Source organism: Solanum dulcamara, chromosome 9, assembly GCF_947179165.1.
Source record: "Solanum dulcamara chromosome 9, daSolDulc1.2, whole genome shotgun sequence".
NCBI classification, from domain to species: domain Eukaryota; kingdom Viridiplantae; phylum Streptophyta; class Magnoliopsida; order Solanales; family Solanaceae; genus Solanum; species Solanum dulcamara.
In genome coordinates this window covers 21,051,227-21,077,466 of record NC_077245.1, presented here as the reverse complement: position 1 = coordinate 21,077,466, position 26,240 = coordinate 21,051,227, and the positions used below count along the sequence as shown (strand labels likewise).

The 26,240-nt window shown below is 35.2% G+C and overlaps 1 protein-coding gene across 1 annotated transcript; it reads left to right on the top strand.

Annotated features, from left to right (window-relative positions):
* The first annotated feature begins 2,396 nt into the window (after positions 1 to 2,396).
* LOC129904357 (auxin transporter-like protein 3) lies at positions 2,397 to 7,225 on the top strand. Its single transcript, XM_055979922.1, has 8 exons — positions 2,397 to 2,778; positions 3,283 to 3,468; positions 3,593 to 3,705; positions 3,894 to 4,077; positions 4,899 to 4,996; positions 5,793 to 6,000; positions 6,331 to 6,588; positions 6,736 to 7,225. The coding sequence occupies exons 1-8, from the start codon at positions 2,614 to 2,616 to the stop codon at positions 6,928 to 6,930; spliced, it is 1,407 nt and encodes a 468-aa protein (XP_055835897.1). The 5' UTR covers positions 2,397 to 2,613; the 3' UTR covers positions 6,931 to 7,225.
* The last annotated feature ends 19,015 nt before the right edge of the window (positions 7,226 to 26,240 follow it).

Below are 26,240 nucleotides of genomic sequence, written 5' to 3'. Positions count from 1 at the left end.
CAAGAATTACTAATTTATTTTTTGTGATATATTCTTTTATTTGATTAATTTATGTCGTTCTCTTTTCAGCAAACTCAGTTCCTCTGCCAAATGATCTTGCTTTGATTTCATGTGTCCCTTCTTTTTTCCTTTTCAAATCCAATTTTTTCTCTTTGTTCTTTTATACTAACTTTTTTTCTTTTGCAAAAAGTCAAAATTCCCTCTTCAAAAATTTAAAAGGGTCCTTATATATATATATATATATATATATATATATATATATATATATATATATAGTTGTCTGGATGGAAGAATTGATGGCTATGATGATTTGAGATGAAGATGAGGAAGGTTTTTTTTTCTTAAAATTTTTTCACTAGGTATTCGTTATTTGTATTAGAGCTTAACTAAATTTTTAAAATAAGATTTAAGGATAAATGAGTAGTTACCACTCACTCCATATATTTGTTGATAAGATGAGAAAGATTAATTGTGTACCAATAGCTAACGCATTGGAAAAGATATAATTTAGAATCCAATATAAGTCACACAACACTACAAAAATAAAAGATTTTACAATAATAATATAATTATCGATATATTATACTTAGTGGCAACAATAAATTTGGGTGTTTATAATAGCACTTTATATAAATATCGTTAAAATTTTTAACAATTTTAAATAAAATGACATTAATTTAATTATCGCTAAAAGAAAAATATATTATCTTTTATGTTTCTTTCGTTGAGTGCCATGAGACCCATTCTTCTGTGGTCTTCATCATATGTTATTTAAGTGGTATATTGCTTGGTGTATAAAATCCATGTCATTAAGATGTTTAATGTTGTAATTAAGGTGTCAGATGATACATAAACTGAATTATTGCGTTAATTATTAAGAATCTCTCATTCAAAATTGAAATCCACCACTAAAAATTCACTATTTTTCCGTTAAAAGCATCCTCATCACTAGTGAGCTCTTTGAGATTAACCCACATTAAACCTTTTCCAACCCACAATCAACGACTACATTTTTCTAAGAAAAAACTTACATGAACAAAAGGGGCGGTGAGATATGTGATATGTAATTAGGGAGTCATTTGACAGAGTGGTTAGAAGAAATGATGCACCCATTAGCTTTGTGTATCAGTAATATCTTGTTTGATACATTTTTTCAGCGCATTAATTATGTATTATTATTGTAAATTGATGTGCATATTATGCTAATATCATGAATTTCTATGCATTAAGTAATACAATGGGTTCTAATGCATGCATTAACATGGTTAACGATCTAATTGCCCTTCAAGATCTTTTTTACATCTTTTCCACCATATTTGTGGAGGGTATCTTTGTAAATAAATATTTTTTAAAAAACATTATGCAATTCATGCTATTTTAATACACCAAACCAAATAATGCATAAGAAATAATCTCTACATAATGCAAACATAACTAATATACACTTTATTTAGTACTCTCTATGTTTCAAAAAGAACGACCTAATTTAACTTGACACGGAGTTTAAGAAAATATAAAAGACTTTTCAATTTTGTGGCCCTAAATTAAAATCAAGTCAAATGTACCATAACGTCCTTTAATTTTGTGGCCTTAAATATGGCATGTGAAAAACTGAAATTAAAGTATTGCCAAAAAAATGAGTTATTCTTTTTGAAACAGACTAAAAAAAAAAATATGTCATTTTTTTTAAATGGATGAATTATTGTTATACACCCTACCAAACGATCCTTAAGATACACAAGAACCTGCATTGTAATGAAGTTAGAAAAACGTATAGTTACGTAGATATAGTGAGAGAAATGAAATTTTTTTTACACTTAATTAAAAATTTTGAATTTTAATTGTAAAATAAAAAAGGACATGATAATGACCATTTTTCCTTTTATGAGTTAACAGAGTAAATCTGAATTTATTGGATCAATAAATACAAAATACACGAAGTGACTATTAATAAAAAGAACAAAAAAGTGGCAATGATCGAATTCTAACTAATTCTTCTTTTACAAATTCACATTTACTTCCATCATGATCTCAAAAAAGAGAAGAAAAAAGTCCGTGCATATTTTTCTTCTTTTGCTTTTTCCCTTTTCGTTATCTTTATTTCTTTTTCAGCTAAGATGCATTGAAATATAACATTGTTCAATCTCAATCCATATATAGTTGGCCTAATATAGGAGACCCATAGTAAAGTCATCTTTGTTAGGTCCATTCACGCAAAAGTAAAGTAGAAATTTTAATTTTATTGGTTTTGATTCTAAAACAACTACTCCAAGTGTTCACAAGTATAAGATTATAAACTTAATAATATTTATATATACATATTTAATGAATCTTTTAACACAAATATACTATTTGAGCAAAAATTATTAAAGTCGACTAAACTCGTATCGAGGCTTCTAGCTGTGCCCGGCCGTTAATTCACGGGTAACCAAAATGAATAAACAACTAGTATAAATAAAGGGATTTTAATGTTTTAAAAAAAAAAAGAGAAAAAATATCACCTTGCTCCTTTCTATTTATACCTACATAATTAATCACTTGGGCAAATCTCATTCCATTCTTCTTCTTGTTTAGTTCAAAAACTCTCATTCTAGAGTTAATTAATTAGACATTATGGCTTCTGAGAAAGTTGAGACAGTTATTGCTGGTAATTACTTGGAAATGGAGAGAGAAGGAGAAGAAGCCAATTCCAATAATTCTGTGAGAAACAAATTATCCAATTTTTTCTGGCATGGTGGATCTGTTTATGATGCATGGTTTAGTTGTTCTTCTAACCAGGTTCCTTATTTCTTTTCCTTTTTCTAATTTTATATTTTAATATGTCGGATTTAAGATTTGAACTTAACGAGTTGAATCTTTCAGGTTCTTGGTATTTGAAATTATGCACTACAAAAAAAGAAGAAGAAATTATTAGCTATCATCACTAAATAACTCGTGTAGCTAACATAATGTTTTGATAATCTGTCGCTAATCTATACCTAAATGAATTAGGGGCAGATTTTTCAGCTACTGAATTTAACCGTCGCTAATTTCACTTTTTTCTAGTAGTGATGGGTTAAAGTTGATATTTATTGAAAATTGAGTGGTTTTTACATATTTAATTTACGGTCCAAGTTAAAAATGTTGATCTTAATTTGGAAAATTTTACAAAATCGAAAATCTTTAATTTGTAGGAAATTTGTGAAGGGGTTAATTTAATTTTTCATATATTTATTACTAGAGAAAATTAGAGATGATGTGAATTTCTTAATTTTTCTAATATTTAGTTTTGTATGATATTAGGTTGCTCAAGTGTTACTTACATTACCATATTCATTTTCACAACTTGGAATGTTGTCTGGAATTATATTTCAACTCTTCTATGGTTTGATGGGAAGCTGGACTGCTTATCTTATAAGTGTGCTCTACGTTGAGTATAGAACTAGAAAAGAAAGAGAAAAAGTTGACTTCAGAAACCACGTCATTCAGGTCATTTCCTTTTTCTGATCCGATTAATTCAAATTTATATCGATGAAGAAATTATTTCTTTCTTTAGATTTACTATTGTCCTAATTCCTCATTATTATTTATTTTGAATATCTGAAATTTGCAGTGGTTTGAAGTTCTTGATGGACTACTAGGAAAGCATTGGAGAAACATTGGCCTCTTTTTTAACTGCACTTTTCTTCTATTTGGATCAGTCATTCAGCTAATTGCATGTGCAAGGTAATCATTTTTTTTTAATTAATTAGTAATATATTAACAAGATTTGAAATAATATTATGAATTGATCAATGCAAGATTGGTACCCGTGATTTTAGATTAATAGTACCTAAATAATAAAATTGAAGAAAATAAATACTACTCCTTAAACATTCTTATTAAATATATATTCTTTTGTTTGTTTGTTGCAGTAACATATATTATATTAATGACAATCTTGATAAGAGAACTTGGACTTATATCTTTGGAGCTTGTTGTGCCACAACAGTGTTCATTCCTTCATTCCACAATTACAGAATTTGGTCATTTGTAGGGCTTCTTATGACAACTTACACTGCATGGTATCTTACCATTGCTTCTCTTCTCAATGGACAGGTGAATTATTAATGAATGTTTTTCCTTTTTTTATACTCCATCCGTTTACTTTTACTTGTCACGTTTCACTTAATAAGAATCAATTTAATAGATCTTTGGAATTAAATTGAATTAGCTAGGTTAATTCAACATTTTACATTAAGATGTTTGAAAACTATACGAAAAAATATTATAAGTCGCAATCTTTCTCAGAGTAATAAGATAAAAAATTATCTTAAAATATTGGTCAAAACTCACGTACTCTCAAAATCAAAAACTAAAACGTGACAAGTAAAAAAAGGAAGGGAGTACTTTATTAAATGAAAAAAGGTCATACCTCTTATATCCTATTTGAGGGTCTGCAGGAAAAATTTTGACCATTAAATAAGAAGTGCATTCTTTTTTAGAATTATTTTTAGAAAAAAGATACATGGCTTTTAGATATATTAATTTTTCAAAAATACTATGAGAATTATTGGAATTAGCAAAAAAAAAAAACGTCGTTGTTAAATTGCTTATAGTTACTAATATTTTTTAAAAATATGTCGCTTAATAAGATAAGGGCCAATGGGGATGGATTTTCATGTTTACGCTATAAAATTTGCCCGTTGGTAATTGTTTTTCTCTAGCTGTGAATATTACATCCCGTTTTGAAAAAATAAATACCAAGAGACTGGATTTAAGTCGGAATAAAGTTTTATAATGGTTTCTTTTAAATAAAATTTTTTGAGAAGTAGTAAAGTTTAGTTTTGGCTTGATTTAACTTTAAATATTAGACTTCCCATTTGGTAAGTACTTTCTTTTGTTCTAATTATTATTTTATTGATTGTGACATGTCAAAGGTTGAGGGAGTGAAGCACTCAGGACCAACCACAATGGTTCTCTACTTCACTGGGGCTACAAACATTCTTTATACCTTTGGTGGTCATGCTGTCACAGTGTGAGTATTTAATATGTTTAGCAAATTCACAAGTGGATAAATATTTTAATTATTATCTACATATATCTGTAGTACTCTAGATACTCTCTTTTGTTTTGTCTCAGCAGGAGACATAACACATGCTTATAAGTTATAATAATATCCATTTTCCACTAGTAGGAACATGCTTCCTGAAAACCCGTGCCTACTTTTTATATATAGTAATAAATATAACTATTTAAGTGAAGAATCAATGGTGCGAAGGAAAATATTTTTGATGAAAAATGATTTTTAGGAAAGTATTTTTCACAAAAATAATTTTTTAAAAAATAAGTAGATTTCTTATTTATTCTTTAGTGTTTGGTTGATAAGCAAAAAAATATTATCCCAAAAACATTTATATATATGTTATCTAGCAAAACACTATGAAGCGGGATGAAATGAAAATGAGGTTCGGGGGTAGCGGAGGTGAAATGGTCAAAGGGGTGTAGTGGGTTGAAGGATTAGGTGGGTGGGGAGGAGCCAATAAACTTGAAAATGTTACTTCTACAACCTGTTTTTTTTTACTATCATTAGAAAAGTTATTTTCATCATTTTAAAAACTTATTTTCTTAGAATATTTTTCAAACATTTTGACCAATCAAGCATTGGAAAATTTAAAAACATTTTCTTTCATACCAAATACACCTGAACTCTTAATTGTAAAAGTATAATCAATTATAAGTCGCACATAAAAATATTAAACTCATTAAATTTAAATTCTGAATCGGTTTTACCTGGCTTAATAATTTTGTGTATGTATGTGGTGTGAATGTAGGGAAATAATGCATGCAATGTGGAAGCCACAAAAGTTCAAGACGATATATTTGATAGCAACAATATATGTGTTAACACTAACACTGCCATCAGCAAGTGCAGTGTATTGGGCTTTTGGAGATGCACTTCTCTCCCACTCCAATGCTTTGGCTTTGCTACCAAAGACTAAGTTTAGAGACTCTGCTGTCATTCTCATGCTTATTCATCAGGTCACTACTAACTTCTTTATTTGCCATAATACATAAACTTGCTTTTTAACTTGACATCAATTGATATCTATGTCCTTCAATTTTAGGTGTGCACACTTAGACACTTAAACTATTATAAAGTTGAATAAGTAGACATACGCATTCTATATACTCGCATCTCATGCGATTTGACATGTAAGACGTGACATGTGTGTCTATTTATTCAACTTTATGATAATTAAGTGCACACCCAAAATTTGAAGGGCATAAATACCAGCTGAGGCCAAATTAAAGGAAATATTTATATAAAAAACTGATTGTTGACTAAGAATTTTTTTGGGGTGCGAGCAGTTTATTACATTTGGATTTGCATGTACCCCATTGTACTTTGTATGGGAGAAGTTCATTAGAGTTCATGAGACAAAGAGTTTGTTTAAAAGAGCAATGGCAAGACTCCCAGTGGTTATTCCAATATGGTTCTTGGCAATTATTTTCCCCTTCTTTGGGCCTATCAACTCCTCTGTTGGATCTCTACTTGTTAGCTTCACAGTCTACATTATTCCTGCCTTAGCACACATGCTTACTTTTGCTTCCCCATCAGCTAGAGAGGTACCTAAAAAAAAGCTTTATCTTTCATTATTATTATTATTATTATTATTATTATTATTATTATTATTATTATTATTATTATTATTATTATTATTATTATTACTTTCTCGCTCTCAATTAATGTGACACACTTTTCTTTTTTGATAGAATGCCGTGGAGCAACCACCGTCATTCTTAGGAAGGTGGGTTGGCTTGTATTGTACCAACATATTTGTTGTGGTATGGGTCTTCATTGTTGGTTTTGGATTTGGAGGGTGGGCAAGCATGGTCAATTTTGTACATCAAATTAACACTTTTGGACTCTTCACTAAGTGTTATCAATGCCCTCCACATAAGGCTTGAGTAGGATATATGACTACTATTTATGTAAGGAAGTTAAGAAAAACTAAAAATACCTATATGAAGTGTGTACAAATTATTTGGCTGTCGCAACCACTTTTTCCCTACCCCTCAACTTTTAATTTATCCTTTTATTTTCTTGTAATTTAAGACGACTTTATTAACTTGAGTGCTAGTGGCTTTTCTTTTTTCTGTTTTCATTTTTCTTCTGGAGGAAAATGTAATTTCCTTTGTTTTGGGGGGTTTTATGTAATGTGGATTATTTGGTAATATATACGTACGATCTTGTTTTTTTTAAGTTGTAAGGTCTTTCCTTTTTTTCTATTTCTATGTAGAATGGACAAATTGGGCAAACTTCTAACTCATAAATATCAAATACTAGTAATTCCCTTTCAATGAAATTACTGCCCTTCAATATTATGCAAAGTACGGCTATGAAGCTGTGTGTCTTAATTAAAATGGTTGATATATCCTTAAAAGTTGTATATAAGTGTCAATATCCTTAATAATATTATGCGGGTATAATCATATTCAAGTCGATGATACATATTGTTACTTTGACCCAAAAGATTCCCATATTTGTTTTTTGGGTCATTCCATATCAAATTCAAAAGTTAGCATGCGTACCATGTGAATTTGTTCTCTATCTTGTGTAAAACTTCATTTTTTTCTCTCTTTCCTTTGTGAGATATGCCTATATATCATATGCCCCTTTTCTTTGAAAACACCAACCTAATATATTCTTCTCTTTGACCCGCCCTTCTTCATCAGTATCAGATTCACCCCTAGGAATTTAGCACTCCCTGAAGTTTGTCCCATCGTTGTGTTGACTATGATGCCATATATATGGTGCACTTCAATTTGACCTAACAAACCTCACATATTTATATGCCCCTATTCTTTCTGAAACTTCCTGATTTAGAAGCTTGTTCGTCCTTGACCTCTCATTAGTCCTCTCTCCATCATGACATCATAGGTACATAAGAAGGTGTGCCTCAAATATATATAAATGCACATTGATAGCAATAATTGTCAAAATTTATCACGTCAAATTAACTAACTAACTAACTAACTATATATATATACTAACTATAAAACAACTAAAACAATAACTTGAGGATTTAACTTTTTTAGTGCCCATTTTTTCCTAGAAATATATCACGAAATATTTTGAGTCATGACTTATTTCTTACTTTAATCCACAATGACTATCATAAAATAGACAAATAAGTAGGTACGATGACACAGTATAACGCAAACGCCAAATACAAAAGGCCAAAAGATATTATCTTTGGTGACACATATTGAAAAGAGCCAAGTAAATCGCACTATCTTCGTCAAAATTTAAACCCCACATCTCATGTTAAGTGTCTGGAGCTTTTTTGACATGACAAACACTGGTAAGATAGATCTATCGTTAGAGGAAAGATTAAACCTTCTATTTTCTGTGGGGTTCGACTTCTTTGTGAATTCCTTTTGTTCTGACATAGATTGCACGTCTCCCATGGTAATTTGTACCCAATAAAAAAATATAATTTTCAACATAAATAAAAATGCTAGGTGATTCTTTCTTATTTGCATATATTCAAATTTTGGAATATAAAGTCATCTGATATGCATAAGATAACTCAAAACACCATAACTATAAGAAAAGATATATAATTCCTACTAGTTAGTACATTTTAAATTTTTAGTAGGCAAGTCTTGCAAGTAAGTTGTTCAGTCTTTAAATAGAAGAAAGTCTTGCTAACCTTTAAAAAATGCAAAATACTTTTTACATCGGGCAGGCCATATTGGTAGGTCATTGGTCTTTTCGTCTTTAAAATTTTTAATCAACTGTCTTTTAACCCAAGATGTCTAAAACAACTTTGAGTCTTTGACGTCGATCTCCATTCGCCGACCTTATTGGGAAAAAAGCAGCTTGTACACGTGTGGAATAAAGAATGGATACATGGCACCAACAAAGGATGCTCAGGGAAATCGATTTGGTAATGTCGCACCTGAGTCTACTCTGGGTGTGGCCAACACTCGATGTCATTATTGATCCGAACATATCCATAACATGGCATTATACATGTGTAATGATCCTGAAGGTCATTTGAATTTTTTTGCAAAATGACTGTTTTACCCCTCCCTATAGTTGCCCCAAGTCGTTTCTAATTGGTATCGAGTGTTGATTTTGGGAAATTCTATGAAAATGTTGAGTCTTGGGAGGTTTTGAGTTTTCAAAAGCTTAAAGTTTTCAAAAGTGGTATTTGGGACCAACTGATGCTACGAGTCTCGGAACGAAATTCTGTTGATTTCAGCAGCTCCAAAATGTGGAATTTGATCTAGGAGAGTTTACAGAATCAAATTTGAAGTTGTAACGAAGATTTGAGGTCTTGAGTTGAAAATTTGTGGAATTTTAGGTTAAGGTTTGACTTTGGTCAACTTTTAGAATTTCGATGCTCGAAATAGAATTTCGAGGACTCCGTTGAATTTGGGGTATGGTTAGGAGTGACATTGGTTGAATTTTTGGAGGTCTCGAGCTAGTTTCGGTAATTTGGAAGCCTTAGTTAGTTTAGTTGTAATTTTTCGAGTTTCAGGTCAAGGAGATCTCAAATTCGAATTCCAATGATTCCATTGAGTCCAAAACATTGAAATTAGTATGGTAGCATATAAAGTTTGTGTGCTCGAGATTCTGAACGAATCTCCATGATCTATTTTGGGACTTGATCTTAATGAGTTGTTGTGTTTTAGCAACTGTCTGGTGCTTGAACCTTTGTTCTTCGCGATCGCATAGGCCTAGTCGCGATCGCGTAGTGTTGGATCTGGCAGTCATTGCGATTGTGTGCCCTTCGCCGTGATTGTGAGGGACAATTAATGTGTTGACCATTTTTCCTCTTCGCGATCGCCAAGTGTAATGCCTGGCAGACATTAAATTTCCCAAAAATCGGGATTTATCCCATTTCCACAATTTTTGAACCCTAGAAGCTCGATAGAGGATATTTTGAAGGGATTGTCTGAGAAACTTGGTGTGGGTACTTGAATTTGACTTCAATCTTTCAATACCCAGTAATTATAATGTCCTTTTACTTCGAATTCATGATTTTAGACTTCAATTTGGGGGTTTTCACCAAGAACTTGTAATTTTTTAAACTGGTGTTTGAGGGCTGATTTCAACTCCAAATTCAAATTGGTTTTCAACATTAGTTTTCAAATACATCAAGGTTCGTTTTCATGTAATAATTTCTAGATATTCTGTTTGTTTTCGGATTGGGTTTTTCGGATCGATCTCTACCCGATTTTTAAAAATTATAATTTAGGTGTCGTTAGACTCGTTTTCTTATTGGGATTGTATATTTGAATATATTTTATTGATTTGAAACGTCAGTGTAAGGGAAAAGCTCAGATTTTGAAGTAGTTCGGGGTTAATTCGAGGCAAGTGAATTTCTAAACCTTTGCTTAAGCTTGTAGGATCATGTATTCGTGTCTTATGAGTTGGGGAGTGATGAGAAGCGGTTTGGGACTATTGTATTATGTGATTGAACTTGATAACGAAGAAATGAGGTAATAAATGGCAAATTTAATGAGTTATAATGATGTGTTTGATGTGATTAAGCCTTGACTAAATGTGGATATGTGAATAGATTGTTGTTACATGGGTTATAACTTGTTTTTGATATCATTCCATTATTGTGAATTACATGAAAATTGCCTATTTACATTGGTTTTGATATATTGAGATGGAATTGATCTAAGGATTATGCCAAAGGGAAATGGTTCCGGCGATCTCGAAGGGAAATGGTTTCGGCGAGTGATGATAATGTCAAAGAAAAATAATTTCGATGATTGATATTTATGTCGAAGGGAAATGATTCCAACGAATACATGGTCCATGTGTGGTCCCCATGGGTTCTGTCCTGCTAGTCAGCGGATGTGTATCATTAGGACAAACATGCATCACTACATGTGACATTACATTGCATCATACATCTTTTTTCATTTGTGGACTGTTCTTACCCCTAATATTTCCCTGATATATATTATTTACTGTTGTGATTCAACTAAGACTTGAGATGTACTTTTGTTGAGATATATGTACTTGTCCTATTAGAATTGTTAGACTGGCTGATTTCTATGCATGTTGTAGTCTGAGAGGTTGGTTGGTATGACAGGAGTACTTATATTCTTCTAGCTTAGTTTAGTCTTAGTTGTTCGCTTGCTGGGTACCGTATCAGTCTCACTCCTTTCTATCTACACTTGTGTAGGTTCCGATCTCGGATAGTGATCCAGCTCTTTTTTCTTTCATCCGAAGCTTCAAAGGCGATTCAAGAGGTAGTTGTTGATGTCAGCCATCTTTCCTAATCCTGTTTACTTTTAATTTGTTCTATTTGAGAGAAAAATGATTGAGACTTGTATTTATTTCAGTATCCTGTACTTAGAGGCTTGTACATGTGACAACCAGTCAGTGGTTTTTTTTTTGTAGTTGACTAAGATTTTCGCTTCTTTCTATTTTCACATTTATTTCCGCATTTATTGGGTTTAGGATGACTCATCCAGTGGGAATGAATAAGTGCTATCACATCTAAATTTTGGATCGTGACAATATGAGTATACAAAAATATAGTTTAAAAACATTTGAAGAGACAAGTCTTGTAACTAGAAATACTTTTCATAAATGTAAATTGTAATACTGAAATCGTTGACAAAGGGCATATATAAAGGTCCAAATTGAAACATAACTAATTAACTCTCTATTTATGAAGCCTCTATCATGACTAAGTAATGTCTACTGGGACAAGGTGCCCGATCTACCCATGGTTTATAAACTAATTACTACTAACTACTGAGCTAAACTCAATATAACTAAGTCCTTTAAGAGAAAGGAGCACTCACTTAAGCTGAGGAAGTAGAGCTAACAAATCTTCTGACATTGGGTCTGAATCTCTGATTTTTCATCATAAAATAATGTAGTGTCAATGTCATATCTCGACCTAGGGCCTAGCCATAGCACAAGGATTAGAATCTCGGAGGAACCCAACAAGCCTCTTAGCATAACATTCATGACCATAAATAAGGTAATAAGAAATTAAGCTAAATCTAAATACATAAGCAAAATGCTCAATAAGAACATAAGTCTCAAAAATATGGAATAAGAGACAACATAGACTCTCACTATCTAACATGCCTCTAATACTAGATGGGGGCGTGAGACAATATCCTAGCTCACCCAATAGACAACATAGAGTAATGAAGTATAACTATCAAATTTGAAATAAATGTCATGTCCTCGAACTGTGAGGACTCACCAACAAGAAGCTAATAGCAGACTCTAGCCACGAGCGGGAGGAGGATGATCGTGATCGCTGGATCCTACATTATGATATAATGTAGGTAAAAAGTATGCATTAGTACATGGAATGCACTAAGTATGTGAGAAGATGCATGAAAAATAGACATAGGAAATAATAAATATGAATCATGGGATGCAAGACCAATATCTTTAAAAGCATGAATAAACCTCAAAATATTAAAATATTTATCTGATTGATCAATGCATCAAAAGAATCTCATAGTCATCATAAAACTTACATATGTGGGAGATAACCGTAACCGACATTAAGACCAAGCGGGATATTAGATGGAATCTGATGATCCCCACATCGAGAAGGGAGGGACTACTTGCCAAGGAAAGCTCCGTCCAATTATTATCATTATGTGTTATATGTGGATTTACTAGCTAAGCCATAGTGGCAAACCTATGATGTCAATATAGTTTAAGAGACTAGAGGTTGCTACTTGGGCTTAGGTTGAGCCCCTACTTCAAAGTACACTCGGTGCTAAGTACATCATCCTACGGAATAAATATCATATCATGAATCTTAAAATCATACTTGTCATAAGCATAAGCTTTTCATAATCATAACTCATAAACTTATTCATAGGAATAGCTCATTATCAAGTGATTCATGTAATATGGGTGTAGGCCTTCCATAAAACATCTTTAGGATCTTAGTCACCTTCCTTATTAAGGATCTTAAGTCACCATTTTGCTAGAGTCTTGAGTCACCTTCTAGGATCTTAAGTCACTCATTCATTAGAGTCTTAAGTCACCTTCAAGGATCTTAAGTCACTCTTTCATTAATCTTACTTGAAATATCATAAAAACATTATTTATAACCTTTCATAAGACATTCATAAACTTCCTTTCATAAAGCATCTTAAAACTCATTCATAAAGCTTGTATTGAAATAACATTGAAAATCGTGATCATATCTCATAAATCATACCCGAAACTAGCATATAATATGGGTCCTTAAAATTTAACTTGAAATTATGCAATATGATGTGAATTATGCATAATTAAGCTAATAACATAGTATATCATAATTGAGTAAACCTATGAAAATCATGCAATTAGGACTTTTAATTGAAGAAATCATAAGAGAACTGAGAAGAAATTTTTAGTATTTCATGGGTGGAAGGTATCCATAGATGAAGTCTCATATACCTTGACCTTGATAATCCCTAAATTGTAAATAATGGAGGCTTGACCTTGAATGAATCCCTTGAATTGCTTGTGGAAGAAGAAGACCTTAGAGAGAAGACTTGGGAGAGAAGATTTTGTGATTTGGGATTATGGAGAGAATGAGAGGGTTAGAAGACTTTAGGGTAGTTAATAGTTAGGAATTTAGTCCCTAAAACCATCCATATTAATTAAATAAATATAGGGAAAAAACTAGAATAACCCTCATTAAAACTGAATCCGAAAACCAAAATGGGCCTTCACCACGGACCGTTAAAGTCATTATAGTCCATGGTCCCATCCGTGAAGTGGGACTTAACTTTTCAAAAAAGGGGGTGCCCATCACGGGACACACCACAGACAAAAAGACAATACGACCCGTGGTGGCCATCTGTGGCATGAGACTTGAACTCGAATTTTAGGAGTTGTAGGAAATGTTTTAGGACTCCTTTAACAGAGAACGTAATGGTCCATGAAGGTCACCACGGTCTGTGAATCAAGAGCGTGGTATAGGGCCTGTATGAGGATTTACAAAAATGACCACCACGAAATCTACCATGGTTTGTAATAGGCTATACGACCCATGGTGGTAAGGTGTGGTCCCTACCTTAGGAAGGTTACTGAGGGTCTCAAGGAGGGCTCACCATGAAGGTCACCACGACTCGTGGTGCTCACCATGGTCTGTGGTCCTTTGTCCTGTTCCCTTTCCTGCAGGACTGAGGTTTTAAAGCACCACCAGGGTGACACACCATGAGCCATGGTGATCATTACAGCCCGTGATGGACTTCATGTTCATCACCTGGTGCCAAAAGTTGCATTTTCTATAATTTCATCTTTTGTCCCTTGTTTTCCGTCTTTCTAACTTTTGGGGTCTTACAACCAAATGGCCTCAACATGGAATGTATAACATGTAAAATAGCTGAAATGAAATAGTATTATAACTGATAAAGTTGAACAACTGAACGCAAATATGATAGGAATCAAGATTATAAAATATATGAGCCCAAAAATGTAAGAAAAATTATAATTACTTGAATCAATTATTGTAACTAAAGAGCTTAAGATGAACTTCTAAAACTAAGCGATCAATAATTGGATTGAATATTGGCTAACTAAATATCTATATGCAATGCATTTTTCAAAATTGTTTACAATTGGTGGCCAAAATCATATTTCATTGAATCATAACTCATAAGAACAGTCTTTTAATTTCATAAAATATCATACTTTTTAGGTTAACCCAACATAACCACCATTGGAGCACATGGACTCTGATCTCGGCTCAATCAACTAAGCCACCACATACTTTGCTGGGGTATGAGGCACATATACATGTCTTATGTGTCTATAATAAGCCCTTATCAGGGACATATAGAGGAGTCATAGGAACCAACATTACGATCCTTAACCAATGCTGGTATACTATCCCATGAGGCTACACCTTGGACGTGGCCGGAAATCGAAAACTATTATTGGTCCCAAGAAAATCCTTGGCTTGGCTGAGTACTGAACCGAAGACTAAATAAATATACAGAATCTTTAAAAAGTGAACCTTTAAAATATTTAAGAAAAACTCAAAAACATCTCAATCTCAATTCATACAAAGTATGAAAATAACTCTTAATATAAATAGTAATAATGTTTAAAACATCAAAATAAACTGAACTGACTCACTCACTTTGACTATCTATGAAGCCTCTACTAATTGAAGATAGGTGTTGAGACAAGTTCCACAGCTACCTGACTATAAATCAAATAAAATGACCAATAAAATAACTAAACTCAAACAAACTAAATCAAAGCCCTCCGAAAACCAAGAGGTATCACAATTGCTAATGAAAATAGATCTTACTGAAGTATTTATGTAATGACCTCCAAGGTCATTTTTGTGCTTTACCATTTTACCCCTTCCCATAGCTTCTTTATAGCTCTTATGTAATGTTGGGATGTGTGACATGATCCCTAAGGTGTTTAGTTGAGTTTTGAGGTGGTTTGGCCATTTTTGAGGCTTAAGGTTTGAAAGAGTTGACCTTAGTCAACATTTGGAGACTCGGGCATCATATAAGAATTTTGATGGTTCCATCAGCTCCGAAAGGTCTATTTTGGTCTAGAAGAAAGGTTGGTTTGGGTTTTGGAGTCTTCGTTTTGAGTTTGTGCGAGTAGTTGTTTTAACTTTAAAGTTTTAACCAAGTTTGACTTCGGTCAATATTTTGAGTAAACGCGCTCAGATAAAAATTCCATCACCACGATTAGATCGGGAATGCCAAGTTTGATCTAGAACGACCTTTGATTCAGTTCTCGAGGTGCTCGGAATGAGTTTTAGGCCGTTTGTGCATTTTGAATGCTTTCTTTGGAAAGTGTTGACTTTGGTCAACATTTCATTGAAACGACTTCCATTGGAAAATTCACCGATTCTATTAATTCCAGAATGTCATTTCTGGTTGGGTAATATAGCCCATTTGCGTTTGCAGGGTTTTGAATGAATTCTAGACCTCCATAGGAGAAAATTTCATTTCTCCAAAGTTCAACACCAGTTGAACTGCTGGTGTAGGAACTTTTGTTCATCGCATTCACACCCATGGATCTGCGATCGCGAAGGTCTAAGACCCTGAGCATTATGATCGTGTGATTGACCATCGTGATTGCGATGGGTTAACTGGATCAGACCTCGCGATCGAGAGGCTTAGTTCGCAATCGCGATGCATAAATTCACTGACTTCATTGAATTAAAATACCCCTTTCTAGCTGCTAAACTTTGAATTTTTGGGTTTTTAGTGCTTCCTTGGGTCTTTTTCGATGATTCTTTTTTTGGTGAATTGGAAATTTCTTATGGGGACGTTCTGGAAACTTTCCTCATCTTAAGAACCTCGTAAGTTTCTCATAATTTTGTTGTTTCTTGCATTTTTGAACTATTCTAGGAATTGAATTTGGTGGAGTTGTTTGAGCTTTTTCGGTGCTCAGAATGTGCTCATTTTTGGAGCACAAGTTACTTGAGCTATTTGGGACCTTGTTATAAAGTTGATTTTTTGATTTTGTGTGTGGGTTCCAATGTCAAATTTTGACCCGAGTTTAGCTCAACTTTTAATTATAGTAATATGGGTATCATTGGCTTTATTTTGATGTGTTGTTCGATAATTTGATAGAGTGACATCATTCGAAGGCATCCCATAAGGGAAAAGCGTAAGTTTAGTGGTTCGTGAGCAAAGTTCGGCTTTGAGGTAGGTTATGACTTACTCTTGTTAGACTTGACTTGGTTAGAATTGGTACATTTTGAGTAGTAACGCATGATTTGGTTGGTGATTTAGGTGTTATATCCCATTGAGAAATTCGGAGTCGATGATCATCATTAGTGACTTGTTTGGGGTTTTAGTTGTTGGATCGTTAGTCTAGGTGATATCTTGATTGTCTTACATGGCTTATAATCCTTAGAACTCGCTTCTAGGTGGTTTGCATTTATAATGTCGTGGTTTGATTTATTTTGTTTTGGTTGCCCACTTATTGTAAATTTTGGCTCATGCGTGTGTCTTGTTTGCCTTTGATATTGATATATTGGGCCCGAGACCATGTTTTTGGTACCCTAGAGTCTCAGGTTAGTGATTTGATGCCTTTGATGGGATTTTTACTCGACTTGAGTGATATATGAATTTTGGCATACTACTTGCCTTGATTTACCTTACCAGTGTTTATAAACCTTTTTAAAGAATGAAGAAATGGTGAGATTAATACCGTGTATTGATGGATGAGTATGCGAAATTTAAGGAAATACCGGTGATACTTTATTTATGGAATTTCATGGGTCATAAGCTTGAGGTATGATTCTGGGCGGTCCTTTTATTGACTTTAGGATATACTTTACTTCATTTGATAAGCTCGAGGTGTGAATTTTGGGTGGCTCATTGATATATATTCTGGATTATTATTTCGATGTTGATGAGCTCGAGGAATGATTCTAGGCATCCTTTTTATTGATGAGCTCGAGGGTTATTTCGGGCACTCCATGCTACTTTTGGGGATATATGATCCATATCCACTACTTTATATTCATGCACTTCTTCGATATTTTGCGGGTTGCAATTATTAAAGTGATTTTCATGCTTAGTAGGATTTATCTGACTACTGTATGATCATCCCACACCTTCTTTCCCCGTAGTTATAATTTTTGTTTTTCTCTTATTATTGTTAGTATCATCGTACTGCTTATTATGTATTTATTCTTTCTGAGCTCGATCGGCCTATAATTCCTACTAAGTATCCCATGTTTTGGTACTCATACTGCATTTCTCCATCTTTTTGATGCAGATCCCAATTTGAGCCACCCCCAGCGTACGCCTATTCATTCATAGTGGTGCCAGATCTGGATTGTGGGGAGCCCCCGGCATTCAGAGACTTGCTACATTCCCTCTTTTTCTCTGCCTTGTATTTTGTATTTTGAAAAGTGAGTTCTGCATTGTATATTTATATATATTGTCAATTTTTGTACTTAGTAGCTCCTATATAGGTGACACCAGGTCTAGGGTTTGGTCTAGTGTCAGTTCATTTTTTTAGTTACTATCGGGCCTTTTGTATATTTTGTATCGTATTTACATATCTATACCTTGGCTTGACTTTTCTTTTGTTAAATTCTTTTTGCCTCCTCCTTCGTATATCATTAATTATTTTAGTAGATTGAGGTTTAACTTCTGCTTGACTTAGGTTTGGCTTGCCTACTCGGAGGTTATAGTAGGATCCATCATGGCCCAAATTCGGGTCGTGGAAGAGTGGTATCTGAGTTTAGATTCACCGATCTCACCATTACTGAAGTAAGTATCTAATAGAGTCCTGTGGATCGATATGATGACGTCTGTATACAATCTTTGGGAGGCTATATGATATTGTTAGGAATTAATTCACTATTCTTGTTTTTGATCGTGCACTAATGATGATGAACACCTCTAAATTCTATTTGTATAACTATTTCTCAGATGGAGAGGATGAGATCCACCCGGGGCTGATGAGAGCCCTCTGTGCCTATAGATAGAGCCCCAACTTGGGGTAGGGATTGAGGTTGACACAAAGGCTGGGGCAGAACTCAGGCCACAGTACCAATCCTAGAGCTGGATATAGCGATTGAGTAGTTTGAGCCTCAACCGGCAGAGGAGCATCTAGCCCAGCATCCACATGGATTCTTGGCCACGCCAGTGTTACAAGATACTCTGGCTCAGATCCTCAGCTTCATAAAGGGTATGTCCCGAGCAGGGACACTACCTAGCACTTTAGCTGGACCCAGGTCCAATAGGTGGCTCAGACTTCAGTGCAGGCAGGGGCATAATATTATTCGAACCCAATTCTACAACCTACTACTACAACTTCCTGTCTGGTGATTCAACCTATTCCCATAGTTGTTTAGCATATGGAAGCTAGGTAGGTTATGACCGCGGAGGAGAAAAATATATTGGAGAGGTTTATCAGATTGGCCCCTCCCAGGTTCTCAGGTGCCGCAGGCGATAATTCCTTTGAGTTTCTGGTTAGTTGCTAGGAGAGGTTGCATAACCTCGGGTTGGTGGAGTCCCATAGGGTTGATTATACTACTTTCTAGCTGGATGGACCAGCGAAACAGTGGTGGAGGGTCATATTTTAGCTGTAGACCCATGGGATCATCGCCGATGACATAAACCAAGTTCTTCGAAGCCTTTTGGAGAAGTATGTACCCCGCGGCATAAGAGAGAGACTGAGGGATGAGTTTACAATACTGGTACAAGGATCAATGATGGTCACAAAGTATGAGTCTTGATTCAATGAGCTCTCCAAGTAGGCTACCATAATTATGTTGACAGAGGAGGAGCGGGTACGTTGATTTGTTAGAGGGTTATATGTAACTTTGAGGCTGGATACAGAGCATATGGTTATATCAGGCTTTTTGTTCTTGCAGATAGTAGACCATGCCCATACTATTAAGGCTATACATCGTGACGCCTATAGAGGCAGAGATAAGAGGCCTCGCCGCTAGGGTAGTTTCAATTGATGCATTCATACAGTAGGGTTTGTTTTGGAAGAGGCCATCCATAGTAGTATCCACTTAGTAGAACGGTTAAGGCAGGCTTACAGCTTACATACGGTGGATCAGCAGGTGCCGACAGACAAAGCGGCCAGACTTTGGGTTAGTATTTTTGGGGTCATATTTCTAGGTATTCAGGCCATGGTGGCCATTTAAGTTCAGCTGGGACATCACACGGAGGTTGATTTAGAGTGCCGTTCTATGAGTGTGGTATAATAGGACACTTTTCTAGGGAGTTTTCTACTATTAGCTATTGCATATGCCAGAGTCAACAGGGTCCACAGGGTCAGTAGGTTTGGCCCATAGGGCCCTAGTTTAGCTACCCAGCTAGGGGCAGAGCAGTAATACCAGTGGCTAAGGGGAGCAATAGTAGAGGACGTCCACATTGTGGGTGAGGAGGAAATATGAGAGGCCATAAAGGCCAAGGTAATGGAAGTACAGGTCAAGGAATAGCCCAACAAGGCAGGGAGGTAGCCCGTCAGGATGGCCGGGCTCAGTTTTATGTATTTTTGGGTAAGACCGAGGCAGAGGCAGCTAACGTAGTGACCACAGGTACTAGTCTTATCTATGATCGGATGGCTACTATTTTGTTTGATATGGGTTTCACTTATTCCTATGTGTTTGTGAAATATGACTTGGGTTTTGATACTCTATGATATACTATATGCCCATATTCATGTTTCTACCCCTGTTGGAGAGTCAGTCATAGCCACCTATGTATATTATTCTTGTTCTATGGTATTTATGGGATATCAAACCTGGGTTGACTTAGTGATTTTAGACATGACCGATTTTGATGTAATCTTAGGCATGACTTGATTATCCCCCTAGTTTTATGTGCTTAATTATAATGCAAAAACTGTGGCTCTAGATATCTCGAGGAAAGAAAGGTTAGAGTGGGAAGGGGTGTACAAGCCTAAGCTAGCTAAGATCATATCTTTTCTCCAGGCTAGCAAAATTGTGGGTCAGAGTTGTTTAGCCTATTTGTCCTATATTTGGAATATGGATGTAGAGTCTCCTTCTATTGAGTTTATTCCGATAGTGTATGAATTTCTTGAAGTGTTTCCTTCAGATTTTCTCGGTATGCCTCCAGACAGATATATAGATTTTTTCATTAACTTAGAGTTGGGAACTTATCCAATTTCCATTCATCCGTACCATATGGCTCCGGTAGAGTTGAGAGAGCTTAAGGCTTAGATCTGAGAACTTCTTGATAAGGGATTTATTTGTCCTAATGCTTCTCCGTGGGGTTCTCCAATGTTAGTTGTCAAGAAAATAAATGATAGTATGAGAATGTGCATTGACTACTGATAACTAAATAAGGTTACCATGATAAATAAATACCTTTGCCTCATATTGATGACCTTTTTGATCAGTTGTAAGGTGCATCAGTGTTCTCAAAGATTGATCTCAGGTTTGGGTACTATCAGTCAAAAATTAGGCTTGAGATGTGTCCAAAACTACTTTTAAAACTAGATATGGGCACTATGAATTTTTGGTAATGTCTTTTGGTATGACCAACACACTTAAAGCCTTCATGAATTTGATGAATGGTATTTACAAGCCTTTCCTAGATTCATTTTTAATCATTTTTATAGACAATATTTTGGTATATTCAAAGTATGAACAACAATATGCAGACCATCTATAAATTGTCTTAGGTGTTTTAGAAAGATAAAAGTTGTATGCCAAATTATCTAAGTGTGAATTCTGGTTGCCTTCAATTGCCTTTTTAGGCCATGTTGTTTCAAAGAAAGGACTAATGGTAGACCTATAAAAGATTGAAGAAGTTAAGAACTAGGCTCGGCCTAGTTCGGTGATCGAGGTTAGAAGTTTTGTGGGATTGGCCAGTTATTATCACCAGTTCATGAAGAACTTTGCTTCTATCGCTACTCATATGATCAGGCTGATTAAAAAAGAGGTGCAATTTAAGGAGACTGACAAGTGCAAAGAGAGCTTCCAAAGGCTTAAGCCTCTTCTAACCACAACACCAATTTTGACCATGCCGATCGAAGGTAAGGAATTCATTATTTATTGTGATGCTCCACTTTCAGATTTAGGTGTTGTGTTGATACAGGAAAAGAATGTTATAGCTCATGCTTCGCAATAGTTGAAGGTACATGAGAGAAACTACCCAATTCATGACGTGGATTTGGCAGCAATAGTGTTTGCACTGAAAAGCTAGAGACATTATCTATATGTCACCAAGTATGAGGTGTTTACTGATTACTGCAGCTTACAGTATGTGTTCACCTAGAATGACTTAAATTTGAGACGGCGAAGGTGGATGGAGTTGCTCAAAGACTATGATATCACCATCTAGTATCATTCCGGTAAGGCTAATATAGTAGCACACGCACTAAGCTGGAAATCGGTTAGCATGGGCATTTTAGCCTATTTGGGAGCCTGCAAGCGGTCCCTGGCTAGAGAAATTCAGGCTTAGAAGGCTAGGCTCATGAGGTTAGGAATCTCAAAGAAGGGTGGGGTAATGGTCAGTGTTGATCTAAGGCCTACTTTTATAGAGGAGATTAAGATCAAGTAGTTTGAAGATGTGACTTTGAATGAAATTAGAGGAAGGTTTTGATGGGCAAGGCCCAAGATTCAACGATTGATACAAGTGGGGTGCTTCACTTTTGGGAAGAATTTGTGTTCCCCAAGTGGATGGCTTAATTCAGAAAATCATGTATGAATCTCATGTTCATGGTACTCGATTCACCTTGGGGTCACCAAAATGTATTAAAACTTGAAACGACTATACTAGTTATTGGGTATGAATAAAGACATAGTTGAATTTGTATCCAAGTGCCAGAACTGTCAATAGGTGAAGTATGAGCACCAAAGACCTAGAGGTTTACTTCAAAAAATGCCCATTTCGAAATGGAAGTGAGAGAGAATAGCCATGGATTTTATGGTGCGACTTCCCAAGACTTTGGGGAAGTATAACTCCATTTGGGTGATGGTTGACAGATTAACAAAGTCAGCACACTTTATCCCGATTAGAGTAAACTATAATACATAACAGTTGGCAAGGATTTATGTGAAGGAGATAGTAAGGATGCATAGAGTGCATTTTCTATCATTTCAGACCGTGGTACGCAGTTCACATCTAAATTTTGGGGGAAGTTGCATGAAAATTTGTTCACTTAACTCACTTTCAGCACTGCTTACCATCCATAAACATATGGGAAGTCAGAAAAGACTATCCAAATGCTAGAAGATATGTTGAGGGCATGTGTGATCAATTTTGGAGGACATTGGGAGAAGTTCTTGACTTTATATGAGTTCTCCTACAACAATAGCTACCACTCCAGCATTGAAATAGCACCATTCGAATCTCTTTATGGGAGGGGGTACAGGTCTCTCATAAGGTGGTTTGAAGCTGGAGAAGTGGAGCCATTGGGGGTAGACTTAGTAAGAGATGATCAGAAAAAGGTAAGGAGCCTCCAAGCTAAGCTTCTAGCTGCTCAAAGTCATCAGAAAGAATATGTTGATTGCAAGGTAAGGTATATGACATTCGAGGTTGGTGATCAAGTACTTCTAAAAGTTCCACCCATTAAAGGGGTAATGAGGTTTGGTAAGAAGGACAAACTCAGTCCTTGTTATATTGGCCCTTTTGAAATTCTTGACGGTGTAGGGCCAGTGGCATACAGATTGGCCTTTCCACCTAGCTTGTCTGGGGTATACTCGATATTCCATGTATCAATGCTAAACAAATACCATAGAGAAGGGTACGACATTATTAAATGGGATTCGATGTTGTTAGACAAGGATATTTAGTATGAGGAAGAGCCAGTTACAATCCTTGATAGTGATGTCCGGAAGTTTAGGACTAAAGAGATAAACATGGTTAAAGAGAAATGGAAACATCGTTAGGTGGAGGAAGCTACTTGGGAGACTGAAAAGGACATGCGAGATAAGTATCATCAATTGTTTGTTGAAACAGGTACTTCTCAATCTCTACTTTAGCCCTATTTTCCTAGTTAGTCACTCAGGGACGAGTGACGGGTAAATTGGTATCTATTGTAAAAACATGTCCCCATCGTTATGGATAGGCCAATAGGGAGAAATTTTGGGCCAGAAAACTCAAGGTAGTAACTTCAAAAAAACTTAGCCTAGGCCACACTTGGAGAAAATCTGAGTCAGGTGAGGTCTAGGGTGACCTTGTGAATGTTGGAAGATCGAATCTCTAATTTTATTAAGCTGATAGCCAAGATGATACGAAGCATTTACGGCTTCATAGAATCATATTTGGGCGAGTAAACTCCCATAATTAGACTTTGCAAGAAGAGTATCTTTTAATAAGTCTTTGGAAGAGAGTGTGTTGTGAAATGGGGGCTTAGATCACAAACTCCAAGCTCACTGTTTCTGCATATCCTGCCAGATCAAGGTCTCCATAGCGGGATGAGTCCCGCCATAATGGAACAGTCGCGACTTAAGTTAGAAAAAATCCCAAAAATGGTCTATTTCTGCAAAAACAGTTTTTAAAATGACAGGACGTGACCTAGGGCAATTTTCATCAATTTCCCATGAATTTCCACTCTTAAGGTAAGGATTTTACTCCCTAAACTCATCCTTCGATTTCTAATGCTTATAAACTAGGATGGGTGATCATTGTGGGAGGGTTTTAACCTGTGGGTAAGGGTGCAAAAAATAGCCCTAGGGTGGGATTAGGATCATGGGCTTGGCCTAGGATGAAAATTGTATTATTTTTCATGATAGTTAGGCCATTTTGTTGATCCTTGATATATATTTATTATTTTTAGACCAAGAACAAGCAGAACAAACCCAAAAAGGGAAGGTTCTCGCATTTTAAGGCTGTTAAAGCCCAAACTCAAGGTAGGTGATGGTTTTGTTTCCCATATATGTTTCATGTACTTATTAAATGATATACATATGGGTATGTGAATAGGGAACCATGCTAAATTTTATCTGAAATGATCACCTGTTGGCCTACTTTGTGATGAACATGTTCTTGGTGAAATAATGTTGACTATGGTTGTAAAATTATGATTGCTTATATGTTTGGATCGGGTGTTACATTTCGATACATAAATGGATCAAATGTCATATTCCGATATATATTTAGATCGGGTATCACGTACTGATACTAATCTTGGATCGGGTGTCACGTTCCGACACAAGTTAAATATTTGCAGGTCCCTGAGTGGACCCTTATGTGAAGTTGTATGATATTGAGGTTATGAACTATGATCTTGCTGAGTACTATTGAGGTGATATGAGTTAACTATTCTATATATATGTGTTATTGTGTTGATTTTACTTGTCCATGATCCTTACTGGTTAACGTGTAATCCTACCATTATATTGTTGATTTTGTGTACTGAGACTACACTTGCTTTGTCTTTTGTTGAGTATAGGGCATATTTAGCCGATTGCGGAGAGACATCGCCTAAAGGAGTAGTTATTCTCAAGTTCGAGGGTGAGTTTTTCTTTCAAGCTTTCATGGACTCTATCTTTATTTCTAGTCCTTTTTCCAGGACTTAGACATTCAGACAATGGTTTATTCGTTACTGGTTTTCTATTGGGAGTTGCATTCCCATTCTAGACTTGTTTAGTTTTAGAATTTTGGTACAATAACTTACAGTTCCTAGGATATTTTTTCCATGTTAAGTTAAAGACTAGATTGTTTTCTGAGTTTATGGGAACTCGGTAGTTCTTATTGATTTAAACCTACTTCCGCATCTTTAAAGTTGTTTACATCTTGTGATTATTATTAGTTGGGCTATAAGAATTGTTCTCCCACCAGAGGGTTAGAGTGGGTACCAATCATGATGGGTTGGTGTTGTGACATCTTCATTTGAGGACGAATGATCCAAAGGGGGAGACATTGTAACACTCCGTGTTAATCTAGCCTAGACCAAGTTCGACGACCATGAGAAAATTTTAAGAAAAGGAACTGACCTAGTAAACCATGAGTTTCCTTTCTGAGTCATAGAGAGATATACGAGTCGTAGGGATGACTAGTAGGTCTCTCCAACACTTAGAGAAACCTCAAGTCCTTAAGGCCATTCCTACGACTTGACCTTACGACCCCTAAATATATCGATGACACATAGAAATGAATTGTAGAGTTGTTGTCCAGTTCTTGAATATTTCAAGCCTCAGTACTTTGTCTACGATTCAAAAGGACAAATTGTAAGATTGATTACGAGTCATAGAAATGACCCGTAGAGAAACTTCAGAGACTCAGGTTTTTAGATTTTCTGAGAAGTTAGAGGATGATTTGGTCCTACGACCTGTAACTCTTTCTACGACTCATAGACTTGAGTCATAGACCTCTAGCTTCTTTCCAGTCGCTCTACGAGTGGCCTTCTACGACTTGTAGAAGACCCTACGACTCATAGAATCAAGGCTTAGGCGACCTGACCCAATTTCAATTAAGGGTAAATTAGACTTTTTCAACCCTTCCCAAACAAAAACCCTGATGTTTTGGGACATTTTTGAGTTTCTTATCAGTACCCAATACGCTTATGCCCTCAAAAACACTTAGAATATTTGAAAGCAAAGATTGGAAAAGAGAAAGAGCTAGGGTTAAAGGCTTCAAATGAAGTCTTCAAGTTTCAATTGTTCTTTCGATTTTCAGGTATGTAAGAATATTCATAACTTGCATTGAATTAGTCCACGTGCCTCCACATCTTCAGTTCATCGAGTTGAGTTAGGTTTCTAGGTTTCACGAATAGAGTTCTTGACTTATGTATTATTTCTATTGAGTTTTGTATATAAATTCCATTCTGTTCTTATAAATATTAC